The sequence below is a fragment of the Drosophila simulans genome, unplaced genomic scaffold (genome assembly GCF_016746395.2).
Source record: "Drosophila simulans strain w501 unplaced genomic scaffold, Prin_Dsim_3.1 Segkk87_quiver_pilon, whole genome shotgun sequence".
Classification (NCBI taxonomy): domain Eukaryota; kingdom Metazoa; phylum Arthropoda; class Insecta; order Diptera; family Drosophilidae; genus Drosophila; species Drosophila simulans.
In genome coordinates, this window is record NW_025416883.1 from 1119452 (window position 1) to 1135918 (window position 16467).

A 16467-nucleotide genomic window follows, 5' to 3' on the forward strand; every position below is an offset into this window, starting at 1 on the left:
TTGATGAAGATTTTCTGATATTCCAGAGGGTATTTACCGAAATCATAAGCCCTAACAATTTCACAACACTAAAAAAATCACGAAGTAATTGATATACTAACTTTAATTGGTTAAAAGAAAAATACTATTACCCTGATAGTCAAAAGCTAATTCAAAATATTATTAATGAATGTGAAATCTGTAATCTTGCAAAAACAGAACATCGAGACACAAAATTGACATATGAAACAACACCAGAAATATTTAACACAAGGGAAAAATACGTGATAGATTTTTATCTCACGGGAAACCAGATCTTCGTATCTTGTATTGATATTTATTTGAAATTGGTTAAGATCCGAAGGCTTAAAAATTTCTGTAACAACCAGCAAAAATGGTGTATCTGATAATACTTATTTGGTACATTAGACGAAGACGACAGGGAAGAGCTAGAAGAAAAAATAAATAACATGTCGGAAGACTCCGTGAAAACCCATGATCTAAATATGATTATCGACTTAATCAACAGCGGTATAGATTATATATAGGATTAATTAAATAAGCTCAAGGTTTCGATACTGATATTCAACCTACAGCAGTTTACAGAGTACATAGAAGATATAGAGTTAGGTATGCAATTAACTAAACTAGGAATCTTTAACACAAAATTACTAAAACACGATTATTTGAAAAACGTAAATTCGGAGAAAATGCTTAAGATAATAACATCAACTTGGCTCAAGACAAACACCAATTTTGATTATTTCCCACGTTCCTAGCGAGGTCACTAAAGTTCCGATATTTCAAATAGTTCCGTACCCAGATGAACATACCGAGAAAATATTCGATAAATTTTATATATTCAATAACTAAGTATTTCATAAAGATACAGATAATGTAATATTCGACAAATGTATTGTTGGACTTATAAAACAAGAGCAAACTCAATGCAAATACACTAAAACCCATAAAAATTTCCAAATAAATTACATAGAACCAAATATACTTTTAACATGGAATATTCCTGAAACAATTGTCAACCAAGATTGTACAAACAACAAAATATTAATATCAGGAAACAACATCATTAAATTAAAAATTGTACCACGCAAATAGATGAGTTCCTAATTTCTAATAATCTAACAGATTTTACACAAACGACTTATATCACCAACAATGTTACACGTTTAGAACCAATAAATCACTTACAAACAAGAGAAATGATAAAAATCGCATGTAAAACACTTTTTAAAATTTTTTCTAATTACAACTTTTGTCATCATGATAATTAGTTTGACTCTGTATTTGGCATATAAGCTTAAAAATATACCTAAGAAATTTATTGTTAAATATTGTAAACAAAAAGAAGAACATCCGCACCTAGAAACTAATGTCAATGAAAATATTCAACTAGGAAATAATATTATGCTATATCCAAATTTAACGACCTGAGGACAGGCCAAATTCAAAGGTTGGGGGAGTGACATATCCATAAGTCCGTCCCATAATTTAAACATTCTTTGCTTAAGCCCTCACCCCATCGTCACGTTCCCACGTACTTATTAACTATATTTATTAAAAGTATATAAATATATGTATATGTATATGTACTTATTATGCGTACATTAAAAACGATTTTATATTTTGATTCAAACTTTAGCTCCCGCAACGATAACACCACACCGGTCTTGGACGAAAAATATATCCGATGGACGAACATTAACGAGGAAGTTGATGAGGTAACCCCAATGATCATATTCCATCTTCAAAAGCTCCGAATCGAACATTTCCAGTTACCCGACATAAAAGAATATATTTGCATAGTGAGTGTTAGTTAAGTTATGAAATTCAGCATCTTAATTACTGAGACAACACTACTTTCAGAAACCATTCTTTAGTACATATAAGGTTGGATTGTACCTTACCGATGGAATAGTATATAATCTTAGAAGTATAGCTCGAAATGGAAATGCCTTTATGACATATCAAAAAAAAACATTTCTATGCCGGTTTTATTTAAAAATAAAGAAGCTACAGGTAACTTTTTTGAAAAACTTGTATTTTTTTACTTGCATACATCTTACAAAAATATAAATATTAATTAATTAATAATAATATTAATATTAGTAAGGAAAATGAAAATGATGAAGATTTTCGAATCTTTTTAAAGAATTCCTTGGATTGACTTCGTTTTTTTCAACCTTTCTTAAGAATTTTCCGAATTTTCCCTTTACATGATTATTTGGGGGTGTGAGTTGCGCTAATCTTGGTTTTTTTTTACAACAGCATGAAATTTCATTCGGAGGCTCCGACTTTGGCAAATCGCTACCAAGCCGATTAATTGAATTGGAGCTTGTGGAAGGCTTTTCAGAAGACGGATTCCGTAATCGTCAATCTAGAAGGGTTCGCGGGATCGAACAATGCTGCGAAAAATTTTCAGTCGGAATTAGAGGAGCGTGCGATTAGAGCGATTAAACATGCCACATATGTCAGCTCCCAAGTTTTTATGTCAATGTGTGGACTTTCCAGGGTTCTATGACGCCTTCACAAGCCTCATGCACAACAACAACAATCTGAGTAATTTGAAATGTTCGGACTTTCTCAAAGAGTCGTTGCCATTAGGGCGCGATGAGACAAATTACGCCGTGACTTGGGGACTTATGATTAAAAGGTGTTTGCCTGGCTGCATTACGCCGCTTTCAAGCCTTGGAGCATCGAAGTTGCCCAAGAAGACCCACAACGCTTGGTAGCACCATCAAGGATGGTGCCACCGTTTCTACTTGTAAGGATTTAGAATCATTTTTGAAGTATCGACTGGTCCTAATGGATAAGATTGACAACCGTCGTACGCCTCTTATTTGAAATTTTGCCCAGGCTCTACCGACCCGAGCAAACAAGGTCGATTGCATAATGCACAGGAGCGCTCAAGCGCTCGTTGCGCAACCTTTCTGGCCTTGGACTGCTACAAGAGAAAGGATGTAGTGAACAGGGAAAAATTATGTATTAATTGCCTGAGCAAATAGCATACGCTGTCACGCTGAACCAACATAAAGAGCTGCCAAGTTTCCAGTATTGGCACACAAACAATCCTTGAGCCGCGCAGCCGTCGTTCAATCCCTGTAGTTGAATAGGTCTGCCAGCCGATCATTTATTTTTGGGGTGTGTCCCGGATGCAGCCAATAAATTTTAAAATCTATAGTATTATTAACCCATATTTCTCTTTAGTGGTTGATTCAGCATATGTTCTTAAATCGTTAATTCCCTGCCTGCCTTAGCTTTTTATTAGAGGGCTCTCATTAGCAGATTCTGCTACGCGCGGTCGAAGTTAATCGATATTATTTTAGGAGTGGACATGTTGGCGCAAATCATGTTGCCCGACACTAGGATCGGTTTGCCCGGCGAGCCCTTAGCAGAGTACGCACATCGGATTGATTCTCTCTGAACGTGCGGGAGGAGTGAGGGAGTCCACCGAGTGGCGCTGTCATCGATTGCTTTTGGACACTGAGGTATTGCTGAAGTGTTTGTGAGTCGGCTCCAGACCGTCCTACAAAAACAGACGACGACCTCTGGTGCGAGTTCTTTTTTCAGAAGATTCAAAGGCGTCGATCGGATTGCGTCCATATTGGCATATAGCGCTGTGGTAGGCAATGAAAAATCGGCGTCCATTTCCTAAGGCGGAGGAAGTGTTGATGAACGAGATATACGTGGACGACATTCTTCCCGGAGGGCATACATGAAGTTTTCATGGAGTTTCGGAACCGTCTGCATGTTCAGTTTGCTGCTTGTCCCAATGCACTGTGGTCCAGAATTCGATTTTTTTGACATAAAGTCGAAAAATTCAGCTACAGACTTTAAACTTTTTACATTTTGTTGTTAAATCACAAATAGTTTGCACAGAAAATTTGGCAGTCTGTGCAACCACGTCCTCTCTTGCCTCCCATATTAACTACTGGTATGACTCAGGAGTCAACGTAATTTTTTTTCTTTTTTTTTTTTTTTTAAGGTGTATATATTGTTATTTTAAAAATAATCGCCCTCTTCTTCTAGTTCTACATTATAAATTTCCGAATCTGAACTTGAATCAGAATCAGAATGTGAATCCAATATTTTGTCTCATGGATAAGGTTTAAAATTAGACTGTATTTCCAAAGGACTTATTACTGCCTTCGGAAGTGGTTTTTCCTATTCTTTCTCTCTCTTTCTTTTAAACAAATTGTTGATAATAGTGGGTCCGAGGAATCAATCGCTCTGTGGAAAATATCACTCATCCTATTGATCCGACTATTTTTCCTTGCATGTGATAGTCGGTCCCTTTTGTAAAGTTTATTCCGGGCTTCACTCGCATTTTCAGTTTCCTTTTTCATCTTTCTCCTGCATTTTGGTAAGATAAGTTTCAACGTCCAATTTGCTGGGGTGTCTTGGAGTTTTCAAAATCACTAACAAGAATTATTATCTTAGACGCCATCCACTTGGTATGTTTGGAAATAAATCGGTCTAGTTGTCTGTTACACTAGGGCAGTTTTCTTTCAATAAATAATTTAAAATTTACTATTTTTTTTGTCAACCTCTTCTGTCTTTTTTGATTCCAGATTATTCTTGTTGATTGCGGAATAAACGTAATCTGAAACATAACTTATTTGCTTATTGTTACGCCTCCAAATGTCCAGGAGGTCGCTATGTCTAAACTCGAACTTGCATATATAAAATTAAATTTTTAAGAAAACGAGCAAAAATGGGCAAAAGATATTACTTTACCGTCAAAGACAATAGTTAAAGGTACAAACTGACGTTTTTAACTTTTGTCAGAAATTGTCAGAAAATTAGTTATACTCCACGAAACACAGGGGACACGTTAGAATTTTTTGTTAAAATACACAAAAATTGGACGTTAGACAACACAAAAACAGTACAACTACACATATATTACCTACATACGTTAAAAACATCATACCTTGGCATTTATTTTCAATATTTTACTATAATTTATGGATGCGTATTAACGATCGTACCACGTCAAAAAGTAAGCAAATAATTTGGCGGGAATTGCATTCTCATCAGCTGTTTAACACACCTTTAAAAGCTTATAAAACGATTTGGTGAAGCTTCCGGTCAATTTTGTTTTGGGGTTTTATTTATATGATCAATTTTCTATTAGAAAATAATTGCTAAAGGACGATATATTGACATACAAATTTAGACTTTATGCCAAAAAAAACGAATTCCGGACCATAGTGCACTGTCCAAAGAAATACACAGTGCAATGTGGTTCCGTCAGAGTCCAAAAATAAAAAAAATCCATCTAAAAATATTTACGCATAAAGTAACCAAATTGTCTCCAATTTCTGCATTCCAAACGCAAACTTCAAAGGCATCATACTTTCAGTGAGGACCTTCGATTTAAATAATTTAAAATGGATTTTAAAGTAGAAGTTATTTACTTTGTATACAAAAATTATTAATTAACTAATCAGTTAACTAGGTTATGTAAAATTATTATCTTCAAATGGCCTTTTTATTGTCTTTTTTTGTGCGTATTTTCATGTTTACTTAAACTTTTAGTTGTGTTACTCAAACATGCAGAGCTAGACTTCTTGTATATTAAATTAAGCATAGTTTTAAGATAATAAAAGTGTTGAGTTCAGCTGCGGAAACTTGCGGAAGTGCTTGTAATATTGAATCTACTAAACGCCCATTTGTTATTTTTGGGTTAAGTTTGCCCAGTGAAGTCCGTTTGTGTCTTTATTTTTGTGTTTCGCGTTTGTGTCGTTATGTCATTTTAAATTTATTTTTGCCTATGGAAGACGATTCGGAGCTCTGTGTGTTTTCACACCTATATATTTTTGATTTATGGTGCACAAAGAAGGTACCCACGGAGAAAAATTACAAGAAGTCATCAATACTGTGAAATGTAATATTGAAAATAGCGGCACATGCCTATAGTAACTGAATTAACTGAATGTGTGGAAAAAATTTGTAAACAAATTGTTTATTTTTGGACTCGCTACAATCGGAAAAAAGCTTCCTTCCTTAAGTACCAATGTGAATGGCTGAATCAAAAGAAAACAATTTTATTAAAATGCAACCATAATATATCTGAGAAAATTATGGAAAGTGATCATCGTGGCCGTCCAAAAGTAGATTTCTCGATGTCATCATCAAGATCAAAGCGACGCCGTTTAGCTGAACTGGCCAAAATAGATGAGATCGCTGTATCTGCTTTACTCAATGAATTTGAAAAAAGAAAATTATTGCCAGCAGTTCCGATTAAAATAATTTCACTATTAATTGAGGCAAGCTTGTCTAAAAGCCAATATCTTTTGATAAGAAACTTTGTAAACGCCAAAATAGGCTTTGATTTATTTCCAAGTTATCAAAGTGTACTACATTCAAAGAAAATGAGATACCCTGAAAATATTTTCGTTGATGAATCTCACGCTGAGGTGGAGTTACAGAGTTTATTAAATAACACAGCGTCAAGTATATTGGAGCTTCAAGCTGAGGTAGTCGAAACACTCACTGATGATTATGTTAAAAATCTTTTATTAATTGGAAAGTGGGGATTTGATGAAAGTACCGGTCATAGCGAATATAATCAAAAGTTTTCCAATAATGATTTACAGGATAAAAGTTTATTTTAAAGATAACCAACAAATAATTTGGAAAAACAACAGATCAATTTAAAAAAGAGACAACAAAACTTTCAATCGAAGAGGAAAAATATTTTAAGGAAAAAATAAACCTTTTAAACCCAACAGAAGTATATATAAATGATAAAAAGATAAATGTTGATCATAGCTTACAACCATGGTGGATGGGAAAATATGCAACGCCTTAAGTGAATCTTCGTCCATGAAATGTTACTTATGTGGAGCAAGTCCCACAGAAATGAATAACTTGGCAAAATGTATGAGTAAAGACGTAAAAACTGAATATTTTGAATTTGGTTTATCTCCACTTCATCCAAAAATTCGATTTTTCGAGTATTTTTTACATCTTTCCTATAAGTCCGAAATAAAAATGTGGCAGGTTAGCGGTTCTGACCACAAAATAAAAGTAATGAAAAGAAAGCAAAAAATACAGAAAGAATTTCGCGAAAGAATGGGAATCATGCCTGAAATAAAATCTTCATACTGGAAGTATTTATGGCCTCCGCTCCATACTAGCGGAACCACTGTGCGTTGGGGAGTTACTTTACTCCCCAATTGCACGCCTTGTAGCTCAGTAATTATATCAATGATAAGCAAGGTTTTATTTAGAGCAATGTTTGATTCCCGAAGCATAAGCTTTTGGATCTTGCACAGAACTGAAGTACACAAATATTTTAAAGCATAAGTCTACCCTAGCTACAATGCATCACGCCTTAAAATCAGGGGCGGCACGCCGACTCAGCATTCCATGCACCGCAATGCGGCAATGTTTTCAGAGCGGAGCGCTGAACTCATTTTGGATGCGTCAACATTGTTGCTAGGGAATTGTTTATGTAAAATCACTAAGTTGCTGAATCAAATACATCAAGTGCTCTTTTCAGTTAATAACTTATATTCTTGATCAGAATCAATAGATGAGTCGATCTGGCAATGAGCATCTGTCCGTATGAACGTCGATATTTTAGGATCTATAGAAGCTATATTCAGCATACAGATTCTAGAGACATAGACGCAGCGCAAGTTTTTTAACACATGCCGCCACGCCCACTCTAACAAACCGCTCAAAACTGCCACGCCCACACTTTTGAAAAATAAGTTGATATTTTTAAATATTTTTATTAGGCTTGTAAATTTCTATCGGTTTGTCAAAAAACTTTTTACCACGTTCAATCTAACTCCCTAAAGCCGCCAAACCGGTCACGGACAGACTTATGAGCAATTTTTAATTTTTTTCTCATTTTATTTCCCTATCTGTCGATATCCCAGAAAAATGATGAAATTTCGCGATCGCACTCACAATAGCTTAGTATATTGAATGGTTAGTATTGCGTCATCAGATTTGTGCAGGCACTTTGGAATCCTCTGAAATCGAGCCATATTATTTAAAACAGTTAACGCAATACGAAGTATACCGAAATAAAAATAAAAAAGCATTTGTTTGAACATGTTCTTATGTTTAGAATTAATTATTACTATTAATTAATACAGATTTACATTTAACTCATTAAGTTTTTGGGTTTTCAAAAGTTGGTCCTCTAGTTATAGTAATATCCGCATAGGGAGCAGATTGATTAATGTGAAGCGCCTTAAACTTCTTTAGGACGAAGAGGGAATACATTTTTTGGGCCGACTGAAAAGAAGTACGTCTAATTACCCTTGTAATTGTCACCAACACTTAGGCTGCCTTTACCCTTGTTTTTGTGGCCAACACTGAGCCACCCGATAAATAACCAAAAATAAAGTAAACACAACCTCCACTTGGAGACCAAGCCATGATTAACTTATTGCGCTTCAATCAAACTGCATCAGTCAGCAAATTTCAATTTCACAATGCTGTGTATAACTTCAGTATAAAGCTTTTATCCTAAAAAAAAACTGAAAGTTCAAAAGGCCCGAATCAAAAGCTTCTGGCCGAGGTCGATTGGATCGAGATTAAGAATTAGAAGATAAGTCTGAATCAGTTTGAATAAAGACGAATCATGAACAGCTTCAATCCAAAGATAAGCTAGTAATAAATGTCTTGAAAAAGTCTATCACCGAATAAATATTGAAAACTAAAAAATAAAAACTATTTTTTTAAATAATTAAATAGTAACAATTTTAATTTCCATGTCTGTAGGGTTATTCGTCGTAGGGCGAATACACGCCCTCACTTTTGCAAAATTGTCAATATTTTTGTGAAGTAAATTTTGTGTTAACTTTAGCATATTGTACTTTACTCTTTTACGAAGTTAATTTTGTGTTCACCTTAGCATATCGTCGCGATCGAACACTCAACGAGTGCAGACGTGCCTGCGGGCCGCGTGTTATCTGTGTTGTTCATATTGAGCCCGCATTTTAGCAATTTAACACAGCAGCAGCCACGTGCAGTGGTTGGTACACCGACCAACTGTACCCAAAAAGGTTTCAAACCTTCCAGCCCCGAGACGAACGTGCCTATAGAGTAGTCATCAAAGGTCTTCACTACTCAACGGACCCAGAGTAAATTCGGGATGGGCTAAACCGTCACGGACACAAGGTCAGAGACTTCTACAACCCCACCCAAAGAAGTACCAAAAAGCCTCTTAACATATTTTTCGCCAATCTCGAGCCGGCCAAGAACAACAAGGAGGCCTATTAAGTTACGCGACTCTGCAGATCAGTGGTGACAATCGAGCCACCGATAAAGTTTAATGACGTGCCGCATTGCTATCGCTGTCAGGGATTTTGACATACCCAACGGTACTGCCACCTAGAACACAGGTGCGTCAAGTGCGGAGACGGCCACCCAACTGTTGAGTGTAAAAATAATAATAAGCCGGCCCATTGCTTGCACTGCGAAGGACCACATGCAGTCTCATATAAAGGTTGCCCCACATATAAGAAGGTCAAAAGCATGCTCGCTTCAAAGCTGGCTTCAGCTCCACGCGCCCAGTACACTGTGAGCAGCAGCAAGGTTACTTCTAACGTTAGTTTTGCCAACGCAGCCAAGCAGGCAACTGATGAGTCCATGCCATCCCTCAAATACATGCCAATATTGACAACCTGATGGAAACAATAATGGGCAGAATGGAAGCCATGTTTGAAAAAATTATGGAGAAGGCGATGAGTCAAACGAATCAGATGATGGAGAAGGTAATGAGTCAAATGAATCAGATGATGGCAACCGTCTGCAAGTCCCTATGCAAACAGCACTAGACATCACCATCTGGAACGCAAACGGCCTGATCAACAACAGGCCCGCGGTCGAGCTTTATTGCAAGACCAACCAAGCAGATATTCTCCTCATATCCGAAACCCATTTTTCAGACAGGTCCTACTTCACCTTAAGGGGGTATGACCTCGTGTCAGCCATCCACCCAAATGGTTCAGCACGCGGCGGCGCCGCCATCCTTATTTGCAGCAGCATCAAATTCGACACCCAACCACCCATTCAAGAGGATTGGGTGCAATGCGCCCGAATATCGGTAAGCACCACCCACGGAGACATTACCTTAGCCGCTGCCTACTGCCCACCCAGATGTAGAGCCACGGACGATTGCTTCTCTTCGCTTTTGGACAGCCTCGGCCCAAAATTCGTCATAGGAGGAGACTTTAACGCCAAGCACACTTGGTGGGGTTCCAGAGTATGCAATCCAAAAGGACGCGCGCTGTGCAGGCAGGTTATCTCCCGCAACCTCAATTGCCACGAAACTGGAACGCCAACATACTGGCCCACTGACCCTGCAAAAACTCCAGACATCTTGGACTTTGCGATCTCTGGCGGCCTGGACCCGGCAAGAATCCAGACCAGAGAGGTGGAAGACCTTCCCTCGGACCATAGTGCCATTGCCGTTTCGGTCTACGGCTCAGCCATAATGAGATCCGCGGGTAAAAAGTTAATCTTCAAAACGTTCGACATCAGCAAATACCACCACTGGCTGAACAACACGACAGTCACTAACCCACCATTGGATACCCCTGAACTTATCGATGCGGCCGTTGCGAACCTCACCTCACCGCAAATTCAGGAGGCAGCAGCTCACGCTGCTCCAAGGTTCTCTAACCACCCGAGGGACAGCAGTAGAGATTCCACTTTTGGAATCCGCGGGTTAATGAGCTCAGAGAAAAGGCGTCTCCGACGGGTTTGGTTCCTCTCCAGGAACCCTAGAGACAAAACAGTTCTCAACAGAGCCACCAAGGAGCTGAAGGAAACTCTGGTTAGGCTGAGGAAGGAGGCCCTCGACAGCTTTGTTGGTAATCTCGCACCGGGTGATCCCCACCACAACCTGTGGAATGTTACCAAGCACATCAAGAGGCCACTGAAGAGGATCCCGCCCATCAGAAGACAAGACAACTCATGGTGCAGAACCGAGACCGAAAGAGCCAACGCATTCGCCGAGCACTTAGAGGAAGTCTTCTCACCAGCCAATGGATGTTCCCCAAATGAAGCAGCCGAAACACCCAGGCTCCTGACAGAACCTCTCTCTGACTCCGAGTCGATACCCCAAGCCACGGAAGAGGAGATCAGCAATTTAATAGCGGCAATGGGTAAACACAAGGCTCCAGGCGATGATGCCATCAATGCCATTGCTATAAAGCTCCTACCCCCTATTAGCAAGTCACTAATCACGACCATAATAAATAAGTGCTTGCAATTGGGGCACTTCCCTTCATCATGGAAACGCGCCGAAGTAGTTATGATCCTGAAGCCTGGTAAACATGAAGCCAATCTCGCCTCCTACCGCCCGATCAGCTTACTGCCAGTACTCTCCAAGATACTCGAAAGAGTATTTTTGTGCAGAGTATTGCCGGTGATTGAGGAGGCTGGTCTGATCCCTGATCACCAGTTTGGCTTTAGGCGCCGCCGCGGGACACCAGAGCAAGGCCACCGAGTAGCGCAATATATCCTGGACGCCTTTGAGAATAAGAAATACTGCCAAGCAGTAATGCTGGACATTAAGCAAGCCTTTGATTGTGTTTGGCACCCCGGTCTCCTCCTGAAGCTCAAAAACGGCCTGCCCCAGCCATATTTCAAGTTCTTGAAGTCGTTCTTGGAGGGCAGAAGGTTCGCCGTCAGGTGTGGAGAAGCGCGCTCAGGCGTCAATGAAGCCCGTGCAGGAGTTCCCCAAGGAAGCGTTCTCGGTCCGCTCCTCTACAATGCGTATACGGCCGACCTGCCGGTGATACCGAGGCAGTACATTATGGCAGCCACTTACGCCGATGATACTGCGTTCCTAACAACAGCAGATACCCCAGCAGAGGCCTCCCAGACTATGCAGGAGCAACTAGATCTACTGAACACGTGGCACAAGAGATGGAATATATCGGTAAACAGCGACAAGTCAACCGCCACCACCTTCGCTACTCGGCGCGGCACTTGCCCTCCAGTCAGTCTCAACGGGTCCCCAATCCCAGAGGTAGCCAATCCAAATTATCTTGGCTTTACACTGGACAGGAGACTTACATGGAGACCACACCTGCTAAAGAAGCGGAAACAGGCGGAGAACCGAGTCCGTGAATTCTACTGGCTGATGGGCAGACGATCTAAGCTACCGACTTCCACTAAGCTCCTCATCTACAAAGCGATCATAAGGCCAATCTGGACGTATGGCATTCAACTGTGGGGCACTGCATCGAAATGTAACATCAACATTATCCAGACCTTCGAAAACAAAACGCTCCGCACCGTCACCAACGCTCACCCTTTCCACGATAATGCCACTATCCACGAGGTCCTCAGCTTCCCCTGGGTGAAGGATGAGATTAAGAAAAGCAGCAGGCAGTACATGCAGAGGCTTCAAGACCACCCAAACAACCTGGTACAAAACCTGCTGGACTCCAGTCAACGCACCAGGAGGCTGCACCGATCCCACCCTTTGGACCTCTCTGGGATTAAACACGCACATTAAAATTAAATTATATACATACATGATGATATACATCATACATACAATATCGACAGTTATTGTAAAGTTTTAAAAATAATTTTAAAAATATTTTCTTATTCTTCTTTTTATTGTTTCTCTTGCCAATTTCTATAGATATACCAAAAACACACTGACCTACAAAATGGCCAAAACAGTCACGCCAACACTTTTGAAGAATTTTTAAATTTTTTCTCATTTTATTCCCCAATATCTAACGATAACCCTGAAACGTGATGAAATGTCGTGTTCTCATTCCGACTAGCGGAGTAACGGCTATCTGAGAGTCGTTGAACTTGACTATACCTTTCTCTCTTCTTTTTTATTTTTTCAGTTACAATTTCAACACTTAAATAATTTTTTTTCCTATTTTAACATAAATATTTATAAATCTTCTTAAATCGTTTTCTATTTTTCGTTTTTGGAAACTAATTGTTTTTCTTGTATTTCTAAGGAAATATATAATAATAATAATATATAATAATTATACCTCATAAGGTATTCACTATTTTTAGATCGGGAGTCCACTTTCTTAGAATCTATTAGACCCATATTGGGGTATGAATATTCTAAAATTTTTTAAACCGATTTACTTATTCGGTTATGCTCAATTTTTATGTTTGTTGTTTTTTACAAAAAATACCTACCAAATTTTCACATGTTTATAATAAGAAGTATGTCTGTTATTTTGGTTTGCTGTGCGCTTTATGTGTAACGAAATAAATTGATGGAAGACACGGGAACCTGTACTGGCTGGTGCACGCTTTAGAATCTGTCTCGAGCTCGTTGCCGTTTGGGGGTGATAGAAAGATTAATGAATATTTTAGAGGATTGAGTGTGCTTGCTAGAATACAAAATCGGAGGAAGGAAATTAATATATTCGGAAAAAGATAGTTCTAGAAGAGGAAAGGCATTTGTTGCTAGCGAAACATTGGTGTAATTGTGTTTTGCGGATTGCCCTACCCTTCCTATGACTACTTTCCTTAAGAGCATGTCTCTGGTCGCCCTAAGCTAACATAATAGCTTCAGTCGCCGGTACAAAACCCCCCCGCTGCTCACACACTAGGGTACTCAACAATCGTATCAGGTGCACAAGTAAGCTAATAATTTGGTAGGAATTACCTTCTCTCAATCAGCTGTTTAACACCTTTAAATGCTCATAAAAAGATTTAGTCAAGCTTTCGATCAATTTTGGGCTTTATTTATATGATCAATTTTCTATTAGAAAATAATTGCTAAAGGACGATATATTGACATAGAAATTTAGACTTTATGTAAAAAATAAAAAACGAATTCTGGACCATAGTGCAATGTGCGGGACAGCGGCGACAAGCTGATCGCTCGCTCGTTTTTGGGCAGTGCATGCGACGGAGAGATGGAAAACGGAGAAGAGGGCTAAAATCTGTTTGAATTTAAGAACACCGTTCAACCCACGACTTCATTCTAAGGCGCTATCTATTTTACATACACACTTGTACATACAAATTTTTTTTAAATTTTATTATAAGCTAACCTTTAATTTAAATTAAGAGCTAGATAATTAATTAGAGCTATGTATATATATAATATTTGGTGTTTCCTTGTTTTCATGGATAGAGATGGATAGAGTAATCTTGGTAAAGTTACATTATATATGGTGGTACGGATTTTTGACTTTAATGTATTTAAGGATATTTAATATGTTTGATGGTGTGGGATTTGAAAGGAGCTCTTTTGGGATGGTATTATTAAAAATGTTGCTTCTATGGTTCCTAAGATGGATACAAATGGACAACAGGTGTTCTAGTGATAGGTTGTCGTTGCAGAACGGGTATGTTGTCTGTTGGGTTTGGACGAGGTAGTGCTTGTGTATTATTTGAGTGTGTCCGAGTCTGAGATGTGTGATTTATATTTGGTCTCTTCGTGAGATCGACAATTTTTTATCCTATGCAGAATTTTCCTCTTTTATTTTGGTTAGAAGCTTTGCTGTGAAGACTGATGAGACGTCGGCTAGGATGTGCCGTTAGATAAGTTCAGTTTCGTAAGTAATTTCGTTTGTTTGAGATTCATCTGTATAAATATAGGTCTATGAAAAAATTTCAGGGTCGTGAGTGTTGTGTCAATTTTAGAGAGATTATAGTTGCAGAGACGTGAGGTTCGCACGGATACCCGTTACTCGTAGAGTAAGAGGGTATACTAGATTCGTTGAAAAGTATGTAACAGGAAGAAGGAAGCGTTTCCGACCATATAAAGTATATATGTTCTTGATCAGGATCAATAGCCGAGTCGATCTAGCCTTGTCCGTCTGTCCGTATGAACGTCGAAATCGCAGGAACTATAAAAGCTAAAGGGTTGACCCATGTTGCCACGTGTTGATATTTTTTTAGATTTATATTAGTCTTGCAATTTCTATCGATTTGCAAAAGATAACACAAAAAAAAAAAATTGCAAAAACTTCACACTGAGTAACGGGTATCTGATAGTGGGGGATCTCGACTATAGCATTCTCTCGTCTTTTCTATTAGTCAAATATTTTTTAGTGTAGTTTATTATTTTGGGTCTAGTTTTCCAAGCTACAAGTTGGTTTAGGATAGAGTGTATCCCTATACAGTCGAACGATTTTGCAAAATCTAGTGATAGTATAGATGTATGGTTTCTTCTAGAGATAGCTCGAGATAATAGGTTGTTTATTCAGTAGATTGTCTGAGGCCGATTTCCCTTTCTTGAAACCAGTTTGACTGTTATGAATTTGTTTGTCGTTTAACACAAACCACCACAGTCTCTTAGCTATTATTTTATCCTGAATTTTTGATAAGCATGAGTTCAGTGAGGTAGGCCGGTATGAGTTTAGCATGGATTTGTCTGCGTCTGATTTTGCAATTGGTATTATTAGGCTTTTTTTGTAGGCTTGGGGAATGTCCTTTTTTTTATTATAGCATAGTTAAATCTGTCCAGTCCAGGTTTGTTACCTTTTAGTGTGTTTAGTTTTGCTGAAAATTCTAGATATGTCCGCTCTTTTACTGATGATGTATGTGTGATTTTGAATATTGTTAAGTGAAGTTTGCTTTTGTTGTATAAAGGTTTGGGAAAAGTTTGTGTCTGTTTCGGATAAGTTTTTACAGGAAAGCTCTGTTATTTTTAATTTGTTGGGAGTGCTTGTGTTTGTGAAAGGGTTAAGGATGCTGTGTATGTGAGTTCTGATAAGTTGTGTGCGCTACTTTGAACATACACAACACTCATTAACACCCCGATGGCTCGTATATTTCAAGACGTCGTCTACTCCGGTTTATGTCGCGACCCATCTTTTGATCCACTTGGGACCTGTAGCATAGTTTCTGATCCACACTGGGGTGCCTGCAATATAAATATTGTCATTAGCATCGTCTTTGCTTTGTAAATAACATAATGACGTATGCTATTTCGGTGGGTTGAATCTTGTCAAAATAGGGTTTAAGTTCTCGTTTCAGCAGTAGTTCAGAGGGTTAATGGTTGGTGGTCGCATGCGGCGTAATATGCTGATGGTACAAGTATCTGGCCTAGTTCAGGTTGATGTCTGCATTACGGTCAAACTTTTTAAGAAAGTTTTTGGTGCTCTGGACCATTCGTTCGGCTTGCCCGTTTGTAGACGGGAAAAAGGAGCAGAGCGAATATCTAATCAGATTCAGAATCAGAAAAATTTGAATTCCGATGTGAACGCCTTGCCATTATCGGAAACAACTTCGTAATTTGGTGGCAATATGGCTTTGTTCAGGGTTGATTTGTAATCCCCGCAAATGAGGACAGAACCATTCTTTGATAACTGGTACAATTGGTGTTGCCCATTCCGAATATTGAACTGATTCTAGAATACTTTGTTTACACCTTGATGGCAAACGGCAATAGGCGTGGTGTCTGATGGTTGCGTCTACATATAACGAAACTGGTGGTCCAGTAAGTTTTCCCAATTATGAGCTAAAAAGTTCTTGGAACTCATCAAG

The 16467-nt window shown here is 38.6% G+C and overlaps 1 protein-coding gene across 4 annotated transcripts; it reads left to right on the forward strand.

Annotated features, from left to right (window-relative positions):
* Positions 1-787: 787 nt before the first annotated feature.
* On the forward strand, positions 788-3031 carry LOC27208669. 4 transcript variants are annotated; one of them, XM_044923859.1, is made up of 4 exons: positions 788-876; positions 1640-1802; positions 1864-2016; positions 2266-3031. In XM_044923859.1, the coding sequence occupies exons 1-4, from the start codon at positions 803-805 to the stop codon at positions 2443-2445; spliced, it is 570 nt and encodes a 189-aa protein (XP_044779794.1). In that variant the 5' UTR covers positions 788-802; the 3' UTR covers positions 2446-3031. The 4 variants fall into 4 exon arrangements, 1 of the variants encoding a protein (XP_044779794.1); XR_005544898.2 differs by lacking the exon at positions 788-876 and adding an exon at positions 1294-1450; XR_005544899.2 differs by lacking the exon at positions 788-876 and adding an exon at positions 1307-1560.
* The last annotated feature ends 13436 nt before the right edge of the window (positions 3032-16467 follow it).

Excerpts from the sequence above, each read along its gene's own strand:
- LOC27208669 (XM_044923859.1), top strand. The coding sequence starts at position 803 with ATGAACATACCGAGAAAATATTCGATAAATTTTATATATTCAATAACT. Across the intron at positions 1,803-1,863 it reads TAAAAGAATATATTTGCATA|AAACCATTCTTTAGTACATA; the intron begins GTGAGTGTTAGT and ends CACTACTTTCAG. Across the intron at positions 2,017-2,265 it reads TAAAAATAAAGAAGCTACAG|CATGAAATTTCATTCGGAGG; the intron begins GTAACTTTTTTG and ends TTTTTACAACAG.